Source organism: Lipophrys pholis, assembly GCF_963383615.2.
Source record: "Lipophrys pholis genome assembly, chromosome: 3".
Classification (NCBI taxonomy): domain Eukaryota; kingdom Metazoa; phylum Chordata; class Actinopteri; order Blenniiformes; family Blenniidae; genus Lipophrys; species Lipophrys pholis.
The window spans coordinates 3,876,202-3,895,067 of NC_137627.1; the positions used below are offsets into that span (position 1 = coordinate 3,876,202).

At 42.0% G+C, this 18,866-nt stretch overlaps 1 protein-coding gene across 1 annotated transcript in view; it reads right to left on the reverse strand.

Annotated features, from left to right (window-relative positions):
* LOC308106907 (solute carrier family 12 member 9) overlaps window positions 1-18,866 on the reverse strand; it is a 69,210-nt gene that overhangs the window by 19,822 nt on the left and 30,522 nt on the right. Inside the window, exons 8-9 of the mRNA XM_080458944.1 lie at window positions 13,844-13,926; window positions 5,025-5,149 (exon numbers count right to left, since the gene is read on the reverse strand). Coding sequence (XP_080315070.1) covers window positions 5,025-5,149; window positions 13,844-13,926 — 208 coding nt within the window. The remainder of the gene's footprint in view (window positions 1-5,024; window positions 5,150-13,843; window positions 13,927-18,866) is intronic.

Genomic DNA, 18,866 nt, shown 5'->3' on the forward strand with positions numbered 1-18,866 from the left:
TCTTCAATGCAACGTGCTCACCTTTTATTAAGTATGAAGTACTTATTTTACAGTTATGCATTAAGATCAGGACTCATTGCTGGTGAATCCTGAACCTTCCTTCTTTATCCCAAACCGTTATGTGACGCTGGCTGACACAACTTTATTTTATTTTAATTCCATGCCAATCGTCTGATGTTTGACTATTTCTTTCTGGCCTTCACTTCTTGCCATATTAACACACTGATGCACTGCATTCCTTAAGAGTTGTACTTTGGTTTCATGCGTCCATAGAAAATCCTCCCAGAAAGACTTTGGTGCAGCTCAGATCCTTGTTGCCCAGTGTTTTCAACCTTCACATACATTAACGGTGGCGGCTTCCAGAGTGTCATGACTCCAAGTCCACGTTCCCCTGGGACTTCATTGATAGTTGAGAATCACAACTTGGTCGTAGATTGTTCTCTGCACGCATGTGTGGTTTCATTACAAAAAACAAACCGCACTCCCTGGTGGTCTAGGTTTCTGCCATTGCTGTGTAAACACGAAAACATTTCTGAATTGGAAACGCATTTCACTTGAAACGTTTTCATGTTAACCTTTGCCTTTGGCATTTTAACTTAATTCAAAACGTATGGCTTACAAAATACTGCATTATAGCCTACAGCTGCCTTCGGCAAAGTACAAGGAAAGGAGCTAATGAGGAGTGACTTTAAAGGTTCGGCGAATTAAAGGCTTTATTCACTGCCACCGTCACCACCAACACCGTTTTCCAAAGGGTATCGCTCCTCCATTGTTCTTGAAACTCCAGAAAAACTCGTCATGTCCAATATCATCCATTAAGACTAATTAACGACGTTAGAAATGTTATCAAAATTTCTGGTCTGAATTAGCTCCCGCACCTTTATCGTCAACCGTCATCAAGTCATCCCCCGTCATTAAGACATAATGATCCCTTAACAACCGATTCTCCCACTTCCAGCCAGACACAGTTGATGATCCATCTGGATTTTTACGCACCCCCAATCTCATTTAATAATATGGTCCAGTCAAATCACTCTGACTTCATACAAAGGACGGGCCCAACAAAGTTTTCTGTTTTTGAGGCTCGTGGTAGCACAGCCAAAGGGGATTTAGAGAATACTGCAGTTTTTTTTTTCTCCTCTGGTAAACATACCACCCCACCCGCTCCACCCACCCAAAAAAAAAAAAAAAGTGTATGTTTCTGTTGAGTTGCCAGTTTCTATTTGACTGAAGGTCACAGCATCTGTGAGTTTCACAGATATCCTTTGGCACCAGCGTGAAGCGCTCAGTTGTGTCCTGAATCGTGGCCAGTGACCCCTCTGTTAAACATGCATGTGTTCAAGCGTTTTTAAGCCACTAGTCCGAGCTGCTGTGTGCGGGACACACAGCACACCCCCGAGGAGTGCTCTCTGCAGCCGATAAAGCTACAGCCAACATAATTCTCTTCCCACAAATCGCACACACGCAGATTAAAAAAAAAAAAGCAAACTCGGACATTTCCTACACACTCACCATAGTGTGATGAAGATGTCAGAGAAGCGCCAAGACTCCTGTGTTGTGTTTACCTTCGCTTGTGTTAAAACAACATAAACACACACACACTGAACAAGGCGGCATCTTTTCCGCCACATCATAATTTCCAGCCCGTTCTCCCTCCCTCCTAAACAACGGCAAATTTAAAGGAAAGGGAAATATTTCTGCTAAATTAGTTATGCTAATTACAGAGCAGTTCTCAGGGGGAGAGACGGCGCTAAATGGCTTTTAATTCTTTTCGCCTGGAAAGAGATGTGGGAGAAAGCCAGACAGAGCGAAGAGAGAGAGAGAGAGAGAGAGAGAGAGAGAGAGGGGGAGAGAGAGAAGCTGAAAAAGCCAACAAAAACAAAGTTAGACTAACAGACACATAAACACATGACGTTCGGAATTTGCCCGGTGACACAGCAACAGTGAACTAAAGGGAATTAAAAAGTCATGGGAGGATGAGAAGGCACCGAAGCAGGCGGACGGCCAGACAACAAGCCCCCTTATCAGCTCCGGGGGCCCCCGTTAGCCAGGAGGGAGAGTACGGTAGCTGCAGTTCCGCGGCTAAACTTTGTGTCCTGTAACCTTCGCCAGCGGTCACCCATTGATAACACAGTCCGAGCAGATAGCGGGCAGACACCAGAGGAAACACTGGGTTGCGCACAAACTTATTTATTCCATCCCATTCACTCTTGAACAACTGATTCTTCACTAAATGCTGCGGGATGATGTTGACAGTGCCCTCTTGTGGCAGTTAGATGCTGTTACACTGGTATGATACAAGGGATAAGTGAAATGCAAAAACTGAAACATGTTTGAAAGTTTTGTAGGTACTCGGGTTAAACAAAATATGAATGGATGGCGGGAGATGAAAAAAAACACAACCTTTGAAGCTGTGAACCTTTTGAAATGTTTCTTTTTTTGCATTTAGTTGGGTTCTGTTGTACTCCATCATTGTAAGAGCGCTTCTAGATGTTTGTTGATGTGATTTAGTGCTTTACAAATAAAATTGAATTGAATTGGTTCTAATCATACGATATCAGAGATGAGATACGATCCGCCTGTGAGTTCCAAGTACAGCCAAAGCCAATGCGTTTGATTCCAACAGTCGATTTAAATATCTAAACTTTTCATTTAACAAAAAAGAAACGTCCAAACTCCACTCACAAGAACCATCTCCTGATCCGACATGTCTATCAAGAATGGTTCAGTTACATCATCAGAAGTTACAAATTCATATCAAAAACTTTAGATCTTCATGGGTTCTCAATTAATCAAATGATTGACAAATTGAGAGCATTTAATACTTTACTGTATTCCTCTATATAGTTCTTCTATAGTATAGTATAGAGTATAAGAGCTGAATGCTTGTCGGAATGTTGGAGCCTGTTAACGCCTCTCCACATGAATCTACTATACGCAAAAAAAGAATGAATGAAGTATGGCGGAGGGAACATCAGGTTTTGGGGCTGCTTTACTGAACCGAGGCCTGGACCATTTCGAGGAAAATGTCTTCCACGGTTTATTGGCGTATCCTACGAAATAACAGGGATTCTGTCCACCAGCTGAAACGCCGTAGAAGTTCAGAGAATCCTCCATCTTTTAGAGCGATCAGTCCAGTCCTGAATCCCACTGCTGTGAACATCAGAATCTAAGAATCTGTTGAGTTGAAGCAGATCTCAAAGAAGAACTAGTCCGAAGTTCGTCATGAAAGTCATGGAGCCAATGATCAGCAACTACTGGAGAACTTGTTTTAGGTGATTGCTGCCAAAGGAGGTTCAAATACTTATAAAATCTATTGTTCCAGCAGCAGTATGAATGTTTGATGGCCGTGTTGAAAAAAGACACAAAATATTACAACAGTTTGAAGTACTTGGCTTCTCACACCACGCTTCTCTACAGTTGCGACTTACAAGTGACACAGATCACAGTTTATGACCCATTATTGCTGAAAACTCAGCTTTATATTTCTCCAGTGAACACACCGACATTCACTTTTTTTTAACAAAATTACCAGAGGTTATATACAAAATATATTCTCTCTCATATATGATTCAACAGCTCAGAGTAGCACCAGTTCCAGCATATGGCGCCATCACAGGTTATAAGGACCAAAACTTGAGTCACCCAGATGTGACATTTTTCTTGGAATAACACTTATAATACTTATAGGCGACCTTTTCTAAGAGAAACATCGGAAAAGTATCTGTGCTTTTGTGCACAGCTCTCATTGTTATAAGTGCTCTTGATTCGAAATCAAAAGGCTGGTGTTGTTGGAGTGTTTCATCTTACAGGTGAGTCACTACTCTTCTCAAAAGTGAATGCCCTTTAGCAAGGTACTCAAGCCCCAACACCTCCAAACTGCAGCAGTGACAGTTCTAATATGCAATTCAGTCCACTTCACATACAATCAAGCAGCAGAATAAATCCCTGCAGTGCCAAGAATGAGTGCAATAAGAGATCGGGATTTACTTTAGAATGTTCCAGTTGATTTAAAATGTTTGCCACCAGGAGGTCCGACAGATGACCAAGTTGAATCAACTACAAAACTACTCAGTCCCAGGGGAATATGGACTGGACGTCACGACACTCTGGAAGCCACCATTGTTGCTCTTGTCCATCTACTCCCACATGTGCAGAAGAACTATTTACTACGGCTGTGGTTCACATGCGCAGTCCCACCGTTGTCTAAGTCGAACCCCAAAAAGCAGTGAACGTTTTCACTTGGATGAAACGTTGCGTCAAGCTGTGTAAGTGGGGCCTGAGCGTTCACGTCAAAGTAAAACCCTGAGACACTTCTTAGTGTATAGAGCAGAGCTGGACAATCTGATTGCATTTATTTTTAAGGTACTTGCTGGCTTATGTATAAAGGCTCAAGTGGGTGTATACGCCAGCGTTTGGCTTCAAATGAATGTTTTTCACAAATTGGAGGGAGGTTGTGCAGCGTGTTGTAATCTGGTGAGTGCTCCAGGGAGAGAAGGTTGGGAGCCACTGATCAAATACTAATACAACATTACTAGTAAATTGATGCCCTACATGGGGCAGACGTATGCATCTGGAGGTGGACTCTGTAGCTTCGAGAGGCTTTTCACAGATCGTTGGGAAAAAAAAATTCCCGGGAGCAACAGGCAATAATACACAAATGCAAACACTGTAAATTCAACCATTGCAACATATGACTTGACCTTCGTGTTCAGGCTGCACTCCTACCCAAAATACAAACACTCTACGTTTTTTTGTTGGTCCCTCTCCAACAGGACGCTGAAGGCAGAGGCCAGGTTTATGTCTTTTAATTAGCACGCCTTCATTGTGGCAGCAAGCTGGCAAAATGGCAAAAAAACAAACAACAAAAAAAGAGGACGCCGGAAGAGAAGAGTGTGTTAAGAGACCACACGTGTGTGTGTGTGTGTGTGTGTGTGTGTGTGTGTGTGTGTGTGTGTGTGTGTGTGTGTGTGTGTGTGTGTGTGTGTGTGTGTGTGTGTGTGTGTGTGTGTGTGTGTGTGTACCTGAAATTCGGAGCGGAGGCCCACTCGAGGGCGAGGCAGGCCAAGTCCACAGCGGCGTACACCAACAAGAAGAAAATGGTCACAATGCTGGCGATGGTGTTCAGCTTCCCTGAGAACAGCACCAGCTAGATGGAGATGAAAAAAAAAATGAAAATAAAATAAATGAAGGGGGGTGGGGGGTGGGGGGGTGAAAGGAGGGATTAGCATTCATGGCAACATGTTATTCGGAGAAAAGTCCTGCAGAACGGTGCATGCTAATGTATTCTTCACATGACCTTTTCAAGCACCCGCCTACTTTTCACCCTTCCCAAAAAAGTACATCTAAAATATGAAATCCGACACATGATTTGCATGATAATGAGGGCACTGGGCGAGAGAACAAAGAAAAATCTAATTTATGACAAAGTTTACCTCAGTGCCACTTTGCCTCTCTGGCAGAGGCAGGAAAACCTTTTTTCTCTGGAATGATCAGAGGCTGCATTCCATTTCTGTGTCGTTTGTCAAAATGACTGACGAAAACATGTCGTAACTTGTTAACACACATTTTTTGTAATATTTTTATTTCCTTGAATGTTTGTGAGTTTATTCATTAATGAATTAAGAAAAGCATAAAAAAAGAAATCCACTGAGAGGACATTTTAGACAAACTTCTGTTTTTCAATAATGTCAACAACCACTACAATTCTGTCACTAATAAGACTGATTTGACTGGACGGCAAACAATCTGACCATCGTGATCAAATGTGGGCTCATTATTTTCGGGGAGATAAGGATCATTGCTAATGTTCACCTCCAGCGGAGCTTCAGAGAGGCCTGAGACGTTTTGGCCTGATTTCAAACCCTTCTTCTGCTTGAGCATAATTAAATTGATAAATATGATCATGATTGGATGTTTCCTCTTTGCGTGGGACAGATGATTGCTTGTGGTGATTTCACACTTCTGAATGCTGAAACCACACTCAGTGGGAACAACGCAGGGGGAATTTACCAAACACAAATTCAGCCAAAAGTAGAGACGAGAGGTCAGGTACATTTCTCTAAATGCACCGACAAGTCGGCAATAAACAAAACATCACCTGCTATTGTGGTGGAATGCTCACATCGTTAGTGTTTCTGCAGTTACCATGTAAACTGACATCATTTTAAAATCACTGCCATGTAAAGGTGAAACTTCCCCGAAAAGAAAAGCGACGCGTTTTCACTTGAAGCGTTGTCGTGTAACTGTAAATGGGGCCTCAGTGTCTCTCAGTTCATGAGTTAATTTATGGTAAATACAAAGGCTTTCCCTAAGAGCTTTTTCCACACGTCGCAATCACTGAAATGTGACATCAGGCGTTTGGGTTAAAGTGAACATGGTTGTCAAATTTAAAAGGCGTTCTCCTTTGAAGACCTCACCCAGCACGACGTGACGATCTTTCAAATTACTCTGGAGTCTGTTGTGCATGCAGTCATTGTTGTTTATACCTGAAATGCATGAAAAATAAAATGGAAAAAAAAAATACGCCGTCACTGGGCACAGGCACTAAAAGTTCACATTCTCCATGTAAAGGTTTTAATTAAGTAGTTAATAAGGTGGGAGGTTTTGCAGATTTTCTAAGCCATGCATCTCCAGATAATTGAGCTTTAGCCCATTTGCATCCAAAAAGGCCTCTTGAGAACTTGCGGCAGTCCGATACGATTATCAGGCTGCACTGCGGCGAGTAAGTGAGATCAAGGACGGATTTGCAAAACATCTGGGGAGCAAAAAAAAAATTAAAATTAAAGTGTGTGACATTTTCTTGAAGACCCCGAAAGGACCAAATGTGGTCTCCCGGCTGCGCTTGGGGAGCCACTGACTGAGGTTAATGCTCAGCTTTAATTAAGATGCTATCTGCTGGACTTCTGCTCCGAGTTGGTTACGTTCGCATTGGCAGCGACACGGTGACACAGCCAAGTCGAGTTACATTTTACATTCTCTGCGCCTGGACTGGAGGAGGAGTCGTACATCCAATAATAATGACAGTAGTTCCGCAGCGGAATTCTGAGAGGAGGGAAATGATGACCTTATTATAAGCTCTGCTCTCTGCCATGTCCTCTGACATCAGGATGTGTGAACATGATCTGTGTGCAACTCCTCCACGAGGAACCGCAGAAGTGAGGCGGGTTCATCTAAATTCCGTCATCATGTCACCGAAACACTTTTTTTTTTATGAATACCAAACAATTACCCACCACATTAGTGAATTAAAGGATTTTCAGTGGAGCTTGGGGGAGGTCAGAGTTCCGCGAGCGACAACGTTATTCAAAGCCCAAGTAAAGTTAACTCAGGCATTGATTTCTGTACGCATTCAAAGTGAAATTCAGAACAACCTGTAAACCATCCAGCACCAAGACCGTTATAATTTCTAGTATGTCTCTAGAAGGGAATCAATTGAAGCTCGTATTCTGTCTAAACATGACCCTGTCCTTGACACCTGTAGATCTCCAAAGCCAGCAGGCATCCGTGTTCGTGTTTTTCTTGAAGTAATATTGCCTAATAGAAATGGTGCGTTCACACGCTGGTGCCGCGTTCCACGTCAAGGTGTCCGATATGAGCGCGCTCATGATGTTGGCGATCACGTTAAGCACGTTGGCTCCATCCTTTAGAGAGGGGTAGTGCAAACTAATGCGACTTGCTTAATACTGTGAAGAACTCAAACAAAGAGAAAGTGGCAGGCATGGTGTACACAGGGCAGGATCGATCACCGAGGAGATAAATTGTTGATTCCTTCCATGGTTAATATACAGTATATGATCAGATTGTTTAAAGTTGTAATAGAGGTGTGTTATGAGATTGAGCAGGTACATACTAGACGGCAGACTTGACAGACTAACGATGCAATCCTGTCAAACCAAGGGTGAAATATCGATCATTTCCCACGCATGCTGCATATTCTTTTTGAGTAAGCTGATTAATATGACTAAACTAAATATCATTAATTCTTGAGGCTGAAGTTCTTGGTACACTCCACTTTAAGTCCACATTTGTATATGCACTCTATTTTTATCTCCATAATCGGCTCGATCAGACAAAAAAAAAACTAGCAAACGCACAGCTTAACTACTCATTTGGTGTCCTAATGACTCATTACTGCTGCTCTCTGTTGAATTGCTGAACTGTGGCGCTTCGAGTCTGTAAAAAGGATATCATTCCCATCGTTACCTTCCCACTTAGCATATAGCACACCTTGGCTTTGGCGGGAGGAACAGGGTGTGTAAATCTTTCAGGCAAAATGTCTCATTAGCAGCTCTGTACTGTGGGAAACTGTTGTTCCATCATCCTCATCATCATCATGATGCTAAAGTCTGTGTGCGAGTTGCACAGGCTGATCGGGCAGAACAAGGAGGCAGCTACTGTACTGTGCAAACACTGAACAGAGTCCCTCTCGCCAATTACCATTCCTTTTTACGACTCGGCTGCAAACGGAGGATATTGTCTTAAGGCTCAAGGGCAAATGATCGGTAAGCAGCAACACTGTGACGGGAGCTTTGTGACCACAAGGCAGAAATAAACCGAGGTGAAGAGAGAGGGAAAGAAAGAGGAGAATGGGGTAATGATAGGAAATTGAGATTAATGATGTCAGATTATTGACAGGCGGACAGAGAATAAAGCACGAGATGAAGTGGAGGAGGGTTGAGAGAAGAGGCAAGGGGAAAGGGGCAAAGAGGGAAGCAGAAGACGGGATAAAGAAAAGAGGTTAAAGAGGAAGAGAGCGAGAGAGAAAGAGAGAGAGAGAACAACTCTGACCTCTGGCAGTCAAAGTCGGTGGGTGTCTCTGCGTTACTCTCTCGGGAGCAACTGCAGCTTTAATTACCCATTAGCTCGGACACAGGCGGCCACAGACAACCACTGTGATGGCCTGCCGCCCGCCCCACTGCACGCTCACCTTCTCCTCCTGGTGCGGCCATCTGAGAGTGTTTATTTTAAAACTGGAGAGCGTGCATAAATTGCCATATATTTCAGTGAAGTAGGTAACTTTGGACAATCACTTTTACCGAGTTCAAAACAACAAAGTTTCCAGGATCTTCTCAGGGTCACAAGTGGAAATCCGACATGGTTTGGACTCTGAAGTATATACAGTAGAGTTAATAAGAAATTAATTAGAAATATTCGGTTGAACCCAACAAACGGTTGCAGATATGAAGCACTTCAAGGTACAGTATGTACTGTTTAACGTAATAAACCCTCAGACTCAAAAAAGGTAAATGCAATCACAATAAACAGCAGTCATAATATTATCTCAAAGACACCTTTATGATATGCTGCTGTTAAATCCTGTCAAATCAACAAGAATTCAAACTTTCAACCAGTTTCACCTCACAATACCAGAAGTGATACGCAAGAATAATGGCTGAAGCTCTTGGCTCAAACAGTTTATGAGTAATTTGTGTCAGTGATTAACCAAGAGACCAATCCGTTTAAAACTCAAAAGCAACAAAAAAGAGGAGCCAAAGAGTAAGAAGTGACCCAACAGTGTCACACATTGTTGGGCAACAAACTTTGCACAGTGTCAATGTAAAGGAAATAAAAACAACCAATGACTCCACTATGTAGAGACGATGTCACGTTTCTGTGTGGAGTTTGCATGTTCTCCCTGCGTGAGCATGTTTCTTTCTTCCGGGCACTCCGGTTTCCTCCCACAGTCCAAACACATGCATGTGAGGTCAGTTGGCCCGAGGTGCGAGTGTGTGTGGCTGCTTGTCTGTCTATAAGTGTTTAGGGTGTATCCTGCTCTCACACACAGCGTGCTGGGATCGGCTCCGAACAGGCAAAGCAGGATAGGGGATGGATGGATGGATGAGCTCCACTTGGTGGCCACTTCGTGGAATTTTCAGATTCAAGTAAAAACTCAGGATAGGACTTCAACAAATTAGTGTAACAAAGTCTTTTCAAAACTGCAGAGTGTGATCACAAGGGGTTGGTTTTCAGTTGAAAAATGTATTGCAATGCGATAAACTGCAGTTTGACAGGGGCAGATGTCAAGTAACTGAATTAATGCACTTTTTTTTGTTAAAAATAGTGTTCTGGGACATAATAGATGAGATGTACCCTATAATCTACATTCAAACTCTCGACTGTGAACATAAGCTGAAGGAAATGAACAAGGACAGGAAATTACACACCCGGGTGTTCATTTTAAAAGGTCTGCTCGCTTCAACTATGGGCCCAGACTTACTGTATAAGCCAGGAGTACAAGAGCTTTGTGAGTTAATGTGCATCAGACATCTAATCAAGACCGCTGGCACAAGTGTTCTTGTGGAACCGCTGAAAGCAGCTCCAACTCGGAGGACATGGCACTGTGATTCAGTCGAGCTCAAGAGCACGTCAGTGCACGACAACCCTTTCTCTCTTGCATTGAGTAAAGTCACCATGAAGTCAAATGGATTTCAGAAGCTTTGCACTTATTGGAAGTTATGGAGTTGTAAATGCTTGAGAGCTTTGGACAAACCTCCAGCCTTGTTTCACTTCACCTCAGCTATAAAACCCAATCCTCCAGCATCTTCAACTGATTTTCCTCCGCTGGATATCTCCGCCCAATCATCTAATACCAGATGCACTGGGCTCGAGGGTTTTGACAGTCGTCTTCCCGTCATTCTCCTCTCCTTCTTTTACAATCCCTCTGTGTGTTCGTGTGCAAAGCAAGATTGCAATCACACTTTTGTGATCGGTGAATCATCCAAAAAGATGCTGGGAGAAGGAGGAAGACAGTCAATGATCACTGGTGGCGTCACAGAACTAAAGATTTCCATCTAATTGCTCCTCCTCCGCCGCTGGAGAGAGGTGAGATGTGACGAGGAGAGGGCGAGGAGAGGGACGACGAGGGAAAGAAAGACAGGGTGCAAATAATGACAGGCCATTCAGCCTTTAACACTCACCTCTCATAATGATAGTTTAGTCAGGCCTATTTGCTCCCAAGATCCTCCGCCTCCTCTTTATCTATCCTCACCCTCCTCTCGCCTGCCAATATTTTCTCCTCAGTCTGAATCGACTTCTTTCCTCCATTTGGAAGACACAATGGATGAGCAAAGGAAAGCAAAATACTACATGGATGTTTTTTTGCTGTCTTTGACCAGAATCTTTGTCTCCACCTCAGTCAGGACTGTATTTATATGCTGTAATCACTCCCAGGCCTTTTTCCTGTGATCATCCAGAGAAAGACTGTACTAATCACAGAGGACAGGTCGTCCATTATTGATTGTTTAGTGGTTAAATAATGTATACATCTGACCACAGCACATCTCTTAGACCTAATTGCGCTTGCCACCCAATTAATTACCCTAATTCCTGGAACTACACTCGATACTTAAAAAGTTAAACTAAAGGAACATGAATAGTCTGCAGTAATCATTAAAGATTTTAAAACCTGCAAACAATGTCACAGAAATATCCATGGCAAAGGCTTTTTCTGTCCACTGAAGTGCATAGCACCCAGTCATTTATAATCCGCCACTGAGGATGGCTGGTTGGGAGGAGAAAGAGGTTTCAGGTGAAAACGAAAACCTTCTGTTGGGTTTTAGTCTGTTTACACGACAACCGTGCTTGGAGGCACTGGAAATGCAACTTTCTGCAAACAGCTCCAACATGAAACTTTTTTTGAAAAACTCCTCGACACTGTAAATGGGAAAACTTTTCGAAAACACTCAATCTCGGTGCAAATGGGGAGAAATTCAAATGGGAGTTTTCTGAAGCGCTGCAACTGCGCATGTGCACCATGGCCGTGGTAAATAGATCTTCTGCACATGGGCGAGTCGATGTACAATAACAAAAATGTCCATAGTCCAAGTCACAGTCCATATTCTCCTGGGACTTGGTAGTTTTACTGTTGAGTCACCTGTGATAATAATCCAACTTGGTTGTCTGTTCATATCAATGTCCGTGTACTCACCATTGTTAATGTCGATAAAATGTTCTCTGCATGCCTGTGTGTATGACTTTATTACAAAAACAAACCACGCCCACTCCTGGCCCGTCATGCTGACATCGTTTTCAAAAGGCTGTTTCGATGCGAAACTTTTCTGAAACAGCAGCCCCATAAAACTATGCGCTTCACTTGAAAGTTTTCCGTGAAAATAGGAGTCAAAGTTTAATGACAACAAAGACTAGTTATATCAAAAGACTATTACTTTGAAACATTTTTAAAAGGGTTGAACTCTGCCGAGAACCTAAAGAGCACATTTAACTTTTAGAATATGGCATAAAGCACATGTTAGAATAGTTTTCTGTGACCATTTAAGTGATCTCCTCTTAGGAGCACAAACCTCTCTTTGATTAGTTTTAGTTTGAAGCAGATACACAAAATAAAGGACCAGCGCTGCATGTGGATGGAGGCTGAGGACTCACAGGATACAAAGGCATAAAAGTGTCTAGGCTGAATTTCATTGAGTTCGAAGGAGAAGACATTCTGATGTTCTGGCCTGAGGAGAGTTTCTTTGACGAGGCCCGACGCTCCAAACAACAGGAGTTTTGGCTGCTTTTAGTCCCGTCTCACTAGTCATTGTTGCATTCATTATTCAGAAACAATAGTACCTTCTTTGAAGCTTCTCTACCTTCATTTCGTACCGAGCTTCATCGCTCCCACAGCTCAGCGGGAACTCTTCTCAGATTTATTGATTTCAGTGAAACATTCAGAACCAAGTCCAGTGTTTTCTGTATTCTTCTTCATTTGACGTTCTAATTTATTGAAACAATCTCTTCACAATAGCATTTTTTTTTTCTTTCTTTAAATGACACCTAATTGTTGACACAATAATTCAGGGCGACAAAACGCATTGGGAATTTGGACAAAATATTCAAGATCACATATGGATGTCTGTACGGGTGGAAGGAAACATGCGAGTTAAAATAACAGCAGTCACAAAAATCGACATAGACAACAAGCTTAACCTACTAGTCAATCAAATTTATGTCCTTATTGAACACGACCATTAAACACAAGGAGGTTCAGGAGGAATTTCCGTCCTTCCTGAACTGCTTCAGCTCGGCTCCAGTCGACTGTCTGCGCTCATTCAGCAGAACCTCTATTAGTCTGGACCCTGACTGGGTGAGTCAAAATGGCAGGTTCTCCTTTTTTTAAAGCCATTCTGTAGATTTACTCAAACAGGCAGCCTGCAATTATCCTGAAGGATACCTTGATAAAGATGGAATTTAATTATCTCCCCATAATGACAAGCGGTCAGCCGAGCACTGACGCAGCAAAGCAGCCCCCAAGTCATGATGAATGAATTAGATGATGTCCTAATGTTGATATGCAGTAATATCTTTATGTTAAAGGTTCAACCTGAGTTTGATCACTCAACTAAAATGACCAAAAAGTGTAATCGTGCATTAGAGCTAACTGGGTCGGGTCCTTCTTATCAGTGGAAAGTGTTCATAGTACTAAACGGCACCCTTTGTAGACAGTTTGTCTAAGAGTGGTCTTAATACCAAAAGTCTTTGACTTTGCAAGTTGTTAAAATCTGAAACGGACATTGAAATAGTTTTTGCTTAAAAAAAATAAAAATAAAAAATAGCACCCCAACAGTTTGTTGTCTCCTGCCCCCATCGGTCTGCAGTAAGAGGATTTATGTATATTTGCTCATTTGGTTGAAATACAAATATACAATTTAATTGAATAGAGGATCTTTACCCTTCACCTGAACCAGGGTCTGAACGACTCCCCACAATCTGTCTGTCCGCTCTTTTTCTGTTTGCTAACTAGAACTGGAACAGCAGAACGTCTCTACCACTGAATCTTATACTTTTAAGCGCATGGCCTACGCCGTAGTGAAGTATCAAAAATGACATTGTTGATTTTACAAACCTGCACAAGGAGCCAGGATATGAGCACAGAGACCCAGGGGTTCCCACTGTGGGATGTCTTCTTCGCCGGCGACAACACTTTTCCTGCAGGGATGAAAGGAGATGCGAGTGAAAATGAATTTAAGGCAAGTCTCAAAAAAAAAAAACATTGAACAGGAGTCTGAGCATTAAAGCTGCTTTCGAAATCCACAACAATGCATTGAATGAACATCCCCGGTTAGAATGGAGAACTTTAGGAGAACTTCATGAATTACATGTCACTTTGTGTCAACTCCTGAAAAACTTTCACTTCCACTCCTCAGCCTCTCGGAGATCGACAATATACTCTTCTAAAGTAATCGTACATACACCAACGTTCAGGAGAAGAAATATATTAAATAGATATCTTATGGAGAGCTTTTTCTCAAGATTTTTGATTCTACGATGAAAAAAGGCAAGCGCCATAACATTTTAGTTTGTACATTGATTTATATAAAATAACTATAAACAAATATACACATTTGTTAAGTTACTTGAAAATAATCTTCACTGGTGGTTGAAGACTGTTCATACAGACTAAAGATTGAATTTCTTCCATTGCTGAAATCAACATTAACCTGTCATCAATACAGAACAAACAAATGAGTCATTTGAAAATATATGATTTAATCATGAAAGCAAGAAAGAAAAACGTAAAAACCTTAATGAAAGTCTGACGTCTCATGAAACTTAGTTAAAAAAAACAACCTGGTAGACGATGAAAAATAAGTGTGTTCAATGACAGGATAATCTTTCCCCAATCAGGAGGAAAAAACCTTTCCACAAGAGTAGGTCAGATCAAGAACTCTCCAGGACGCCTGCGTATCTGTGTCAGATTCTATTAACTATTAATAACCAACTATTAATGAGCCTCCGAAACAGTGAGGCCAACATCCTAACAACCCTGTTCAGCACTGGAACAACATCCTATTGACCGATGAGACAAAGATCAACTTGAAAGAGAGAAACAGATGGAGAAGGGAAGGAAGTGCTCGAGGTCCAAAGCACCTCACCTCATCAGTGAAGCGTCATTGTTGTGTAATGACATGAGCTTGTATGGCTGCCAATAGAACGGAGTGTCTTATATTCATTGATGATGTGACTGCTGACAAAGCTGCAGGGTGCATTCCCGAGTGTTTCGGGAAACGTTATATAGTCATATTCAGCCAGAGGTTTTAGAACTCAGTGGATGGCGCTTCTCTGCGTGGACAACGGCTGCAAAACAACCAAAGAGTCTTTGGAGGCAAATAAGTGGAATCTTCCACAATAGCCAAGTCAACCACCTGAGCTGGATGACATATAGTGGAAATTCACTCGGAGAAAAAGAGGAAAGATGTCTCAGGAAAAAGGAGGAAGTTCAAAAAATCACCAAGAACTAAATCCAGCGTTTGGTGAGTTCGACGGGTTCAAAGTCGCAGGCTGTCAGTGACGATGAAAGAGGTTCCAAACGTCATTGAAATTGACTCTGTGATACGTGATTATACAAGTTTATACACAAATTTCTGGTCCATTAAAAACATGGAGGTCATATCACATGACAGGCATTGTGATTCCTTCACTGTTCACTCGTATTGGATGCAACAACCTTGAAATTAAAGTGAAAAGTCTGTATTTAAACTATCTTGGCTGTGTGATTTCAAACACACTGCACTAGTATACAGAGCCAAAATGTTGTCAATGGTGTTAATGTCTGTTAGGCCTCTGGCAAGAGGAAAGCATCTGTTTCACTGGTGTAAGGTTGTGATCCTAATGAACCACAGCCCTCCTGCCAGAGGCCAGAGTTTGAGGCGTGCCGCAAAGACCGGAGCCAATAGCTCCTGTCACAGATGTAGAGTCATGGGAAGCATACAATGGCACTGTCAACCCCGTAAATGAATGCTGCTCAAGGAAGAGAGTAGAGTACAATTGCAACCAATCATCATTTGATTAAAGCAAAAAAAAAGCAACAAGAAAAAAAAACAAAAAAAACCCGACAGTGGGCCTTTGTTCTGGTTGGAGGCAGCAGCAGACTGGAAAGTTATTAGAGGACTGCTTCAGAAAAACTGCGTCTCTCTCTGTTCAAACATTAGCGGCACCTGATCAGCAAGACTGTCGTTTTTTTCTCTCTGCAGCTGAATGTGTTAGAAATTAACAATGATGGTTGAAAAACAGACCTGTTCATAAGACTGAATGGTGAAAGTGCTTTTTTTTTTTGTTTTTTTTAATGGGAAAGGCTTCTAAATTTGGTTAATTAAACAAATTAATCAACTTAAGAGTACTGCAATATTACCTTATACAATTATTTTACTCTGAAATTCATGGTATTGTCAGATTCCTGTCAACAAACAGACCTACTGTTTGTTCCGCTAGAAAGCAACATCATAAGTATTCTAAATGTAATGTGTCACAATAACAACGTCGCCACATTGGCTATATTGCATTAGTCTTAAATAAATTAACCTAAGGCTCCATTCACGGAGTAATGTTGAAGTGAAGATGGAAAACTTTTCGTTTTGGGTGTCCGTTACCACGACAACGGTGTTTGAAGTAACTGAAAATGAAACTTTTTTTTTGAAAATGTTCCGTCACTGTGTAAACTGGGACAACGGAACTTTGGCGGTCGTAGTAAAACGTTTTGCTGATGCGTGAGAAGTTCAGCCGTGACAATGCACAGAACTTTTTCAAGACATTTGAAATTGAGGTAAAAGTCACTTTCACGAGACTCTTGACTTGCAGTAACCTGTGAGGATTTTATGTGCTTTCTGAAAAAGGTAAATAAAACCTTAGCATGTTTTAGTCATTTTCAAATTAGAAATCCTCCACAAAAGACGATCTTGTTCAAAGATCAAACTGAATGTGGTCGAGAAACGCCGATTTCTGTTGCTGACATTTGAATGAAAATGTCTAACGTTCAGTTGATGAAAAGAAAATGAGACGGCCTTAGACTGAGTGGGCTGGTGACGCAGCAAAGAAGATAAAATAAGGAGAAAATGTGTATCCTGCAGAGCTGTGAAGGTAAACTGGAAGGCAATAAGCTTATGTAGATTGTGAACACAGTAGCGACAGTCACAGCGACAAAAAACAGCTCTGAAGGTGGCGAGCGCAGAGGTTGGGGCAGGCCACGGATGTCAGAGGAGAATTGGAGTTAAAAGAGTGAATTTCACAGCTGACGAAGGATCAGAATTAAATCAGTGAGACTTTAAAGTCAAATCAATGGAATGGACTTGAGTGATGGAGTGGATGGAGAGAGGCAGGACAGAGGTGAAGGAGTTGGAGATTAGCGAGTTAGAGAGGAGAAAGAAATGAAAGATGTGTGGGATGGGAGAGAAGGGGGGGAAAAAACAAAAAGCTCCTTTTTGAGCATTGTGTGCGTTGGTGAAATTGACGCATCCATCACTCAGTTTGCACACTGGCACGGTGGCAAGGTTAAACAACGAGCAGCATGCATGAATGAAAACAAGAGAGCGCGCACACACACACATACATACACACAGTGTGGTCATACAGACAAATTCCACACACTCCCGCCACCTCATCAAGAACATTACACATTTACGATTCCACAGTCACTGACTCTTAATTAAACAGATTAATCTAATTGAAGTTAACCCTTTGGCCGTTGGCGAGGGGAGCGACTTGTACAAGAGTCGCCTGGCTCTGCTACTTCTGATCACTCCACAGAGGAAGTGATGCTAATACAGCCATTTATCTCCCCTGACACACGCACACACACACACACACCACACACACACACACACACACACACCAAGCTCGTCGACAGGAACAGGCCAAATCAATTTGCAATAGACCTCACAAAAAAGAAGAGGCTGGGATGACGAAGTGGCTCATGGTCATTAATAACGACAAAGCGGCGGGCGGCACAGAGGAACGATGGACATCACACAAACGTGGCACTCACTTGATATTCTAATGAATTCGGCCGAGTGTGTGTGTGTGTGTGTGTGTGTGTGTGTGTGTGTGTGTGTGTGTGTGTGTGTGTGTGTGTGTGTGTGTGTGTGTGTGTGTGTGTGTGTGTGTGTGTGTGTGTGTGTGCGGTGAAACTTTGAAGAATGATTGTTTCCTCAAACTGTCACTTTGTCCTTACAAAGAAGACTGGAGCTGATGCAACGCTGGATGTCACAAACATGGTGGGGAGTTTCTTTGCTCTGCTCAATTCTTCGGCACACAAACTACAGAGAAAAGTTAGAAAACAGCTTCTTTAAAAAAATAAGTGCCACCTTGCAGTTGTACCCTTTCAACAACCAGCTGGATGCATCTGACGGTTGTGTCTGTGCAGACTCGCATAATACACCACACATGGAGCAAAGACTGACCGGTTGCCTGGCAACTAGGAGCAACAGGTAGCTCACCTGGTGAGCAGCGGCTTCTCCACGTCTTCAGTTTTTGAAAGTATTTGAGACAATTACACATGTTGAAATGAGCTTTTATTTATTTATTTTTTTAAATATATTTATTACTGAATAAAACACGTTTACCTCGTTGGTAACTCAAAGCAACTAAAATGTCAAATGTCTTGGAAGACATTTCTTATATCTGGCACACTGAAAAGGGGATCATTCGAATGGAGGATCAATACTTGTTTAAGATTCTCTTGGCAGCAGACAAGAAAGACACAAAGATCTGAGACTTTGAGTCATAAAGTCTTAACAAGAAACTGGGACAAACGGCGAAATTTACAAAAAAAAGACTTGATTACTAGTTAAAGTTAAGGACTTTACTCCACATTTTGTTGAATCAAATTTTTTTTCATGTTAAACACAAAAGTTAACGTACATATGAATCTCAAAATAAAACTAAATGAGGGGAAAAAAGAAAACAAAAACAGACTTTTATCAGTTCATTTTGCTTCGGCGGCAGGTTGTGGCTGGTCAAGGTCAAGGCTGAGCTCAGTTTGACACGATTCAATTGCTTTGAGATCATGTGTCAACATCTGGTTTGTAGTTTAAGTTAATGGGTCTTTGGCTTGATTGCCTGCATGTGGAATGCCTCAGCAATGTTTTAGACTT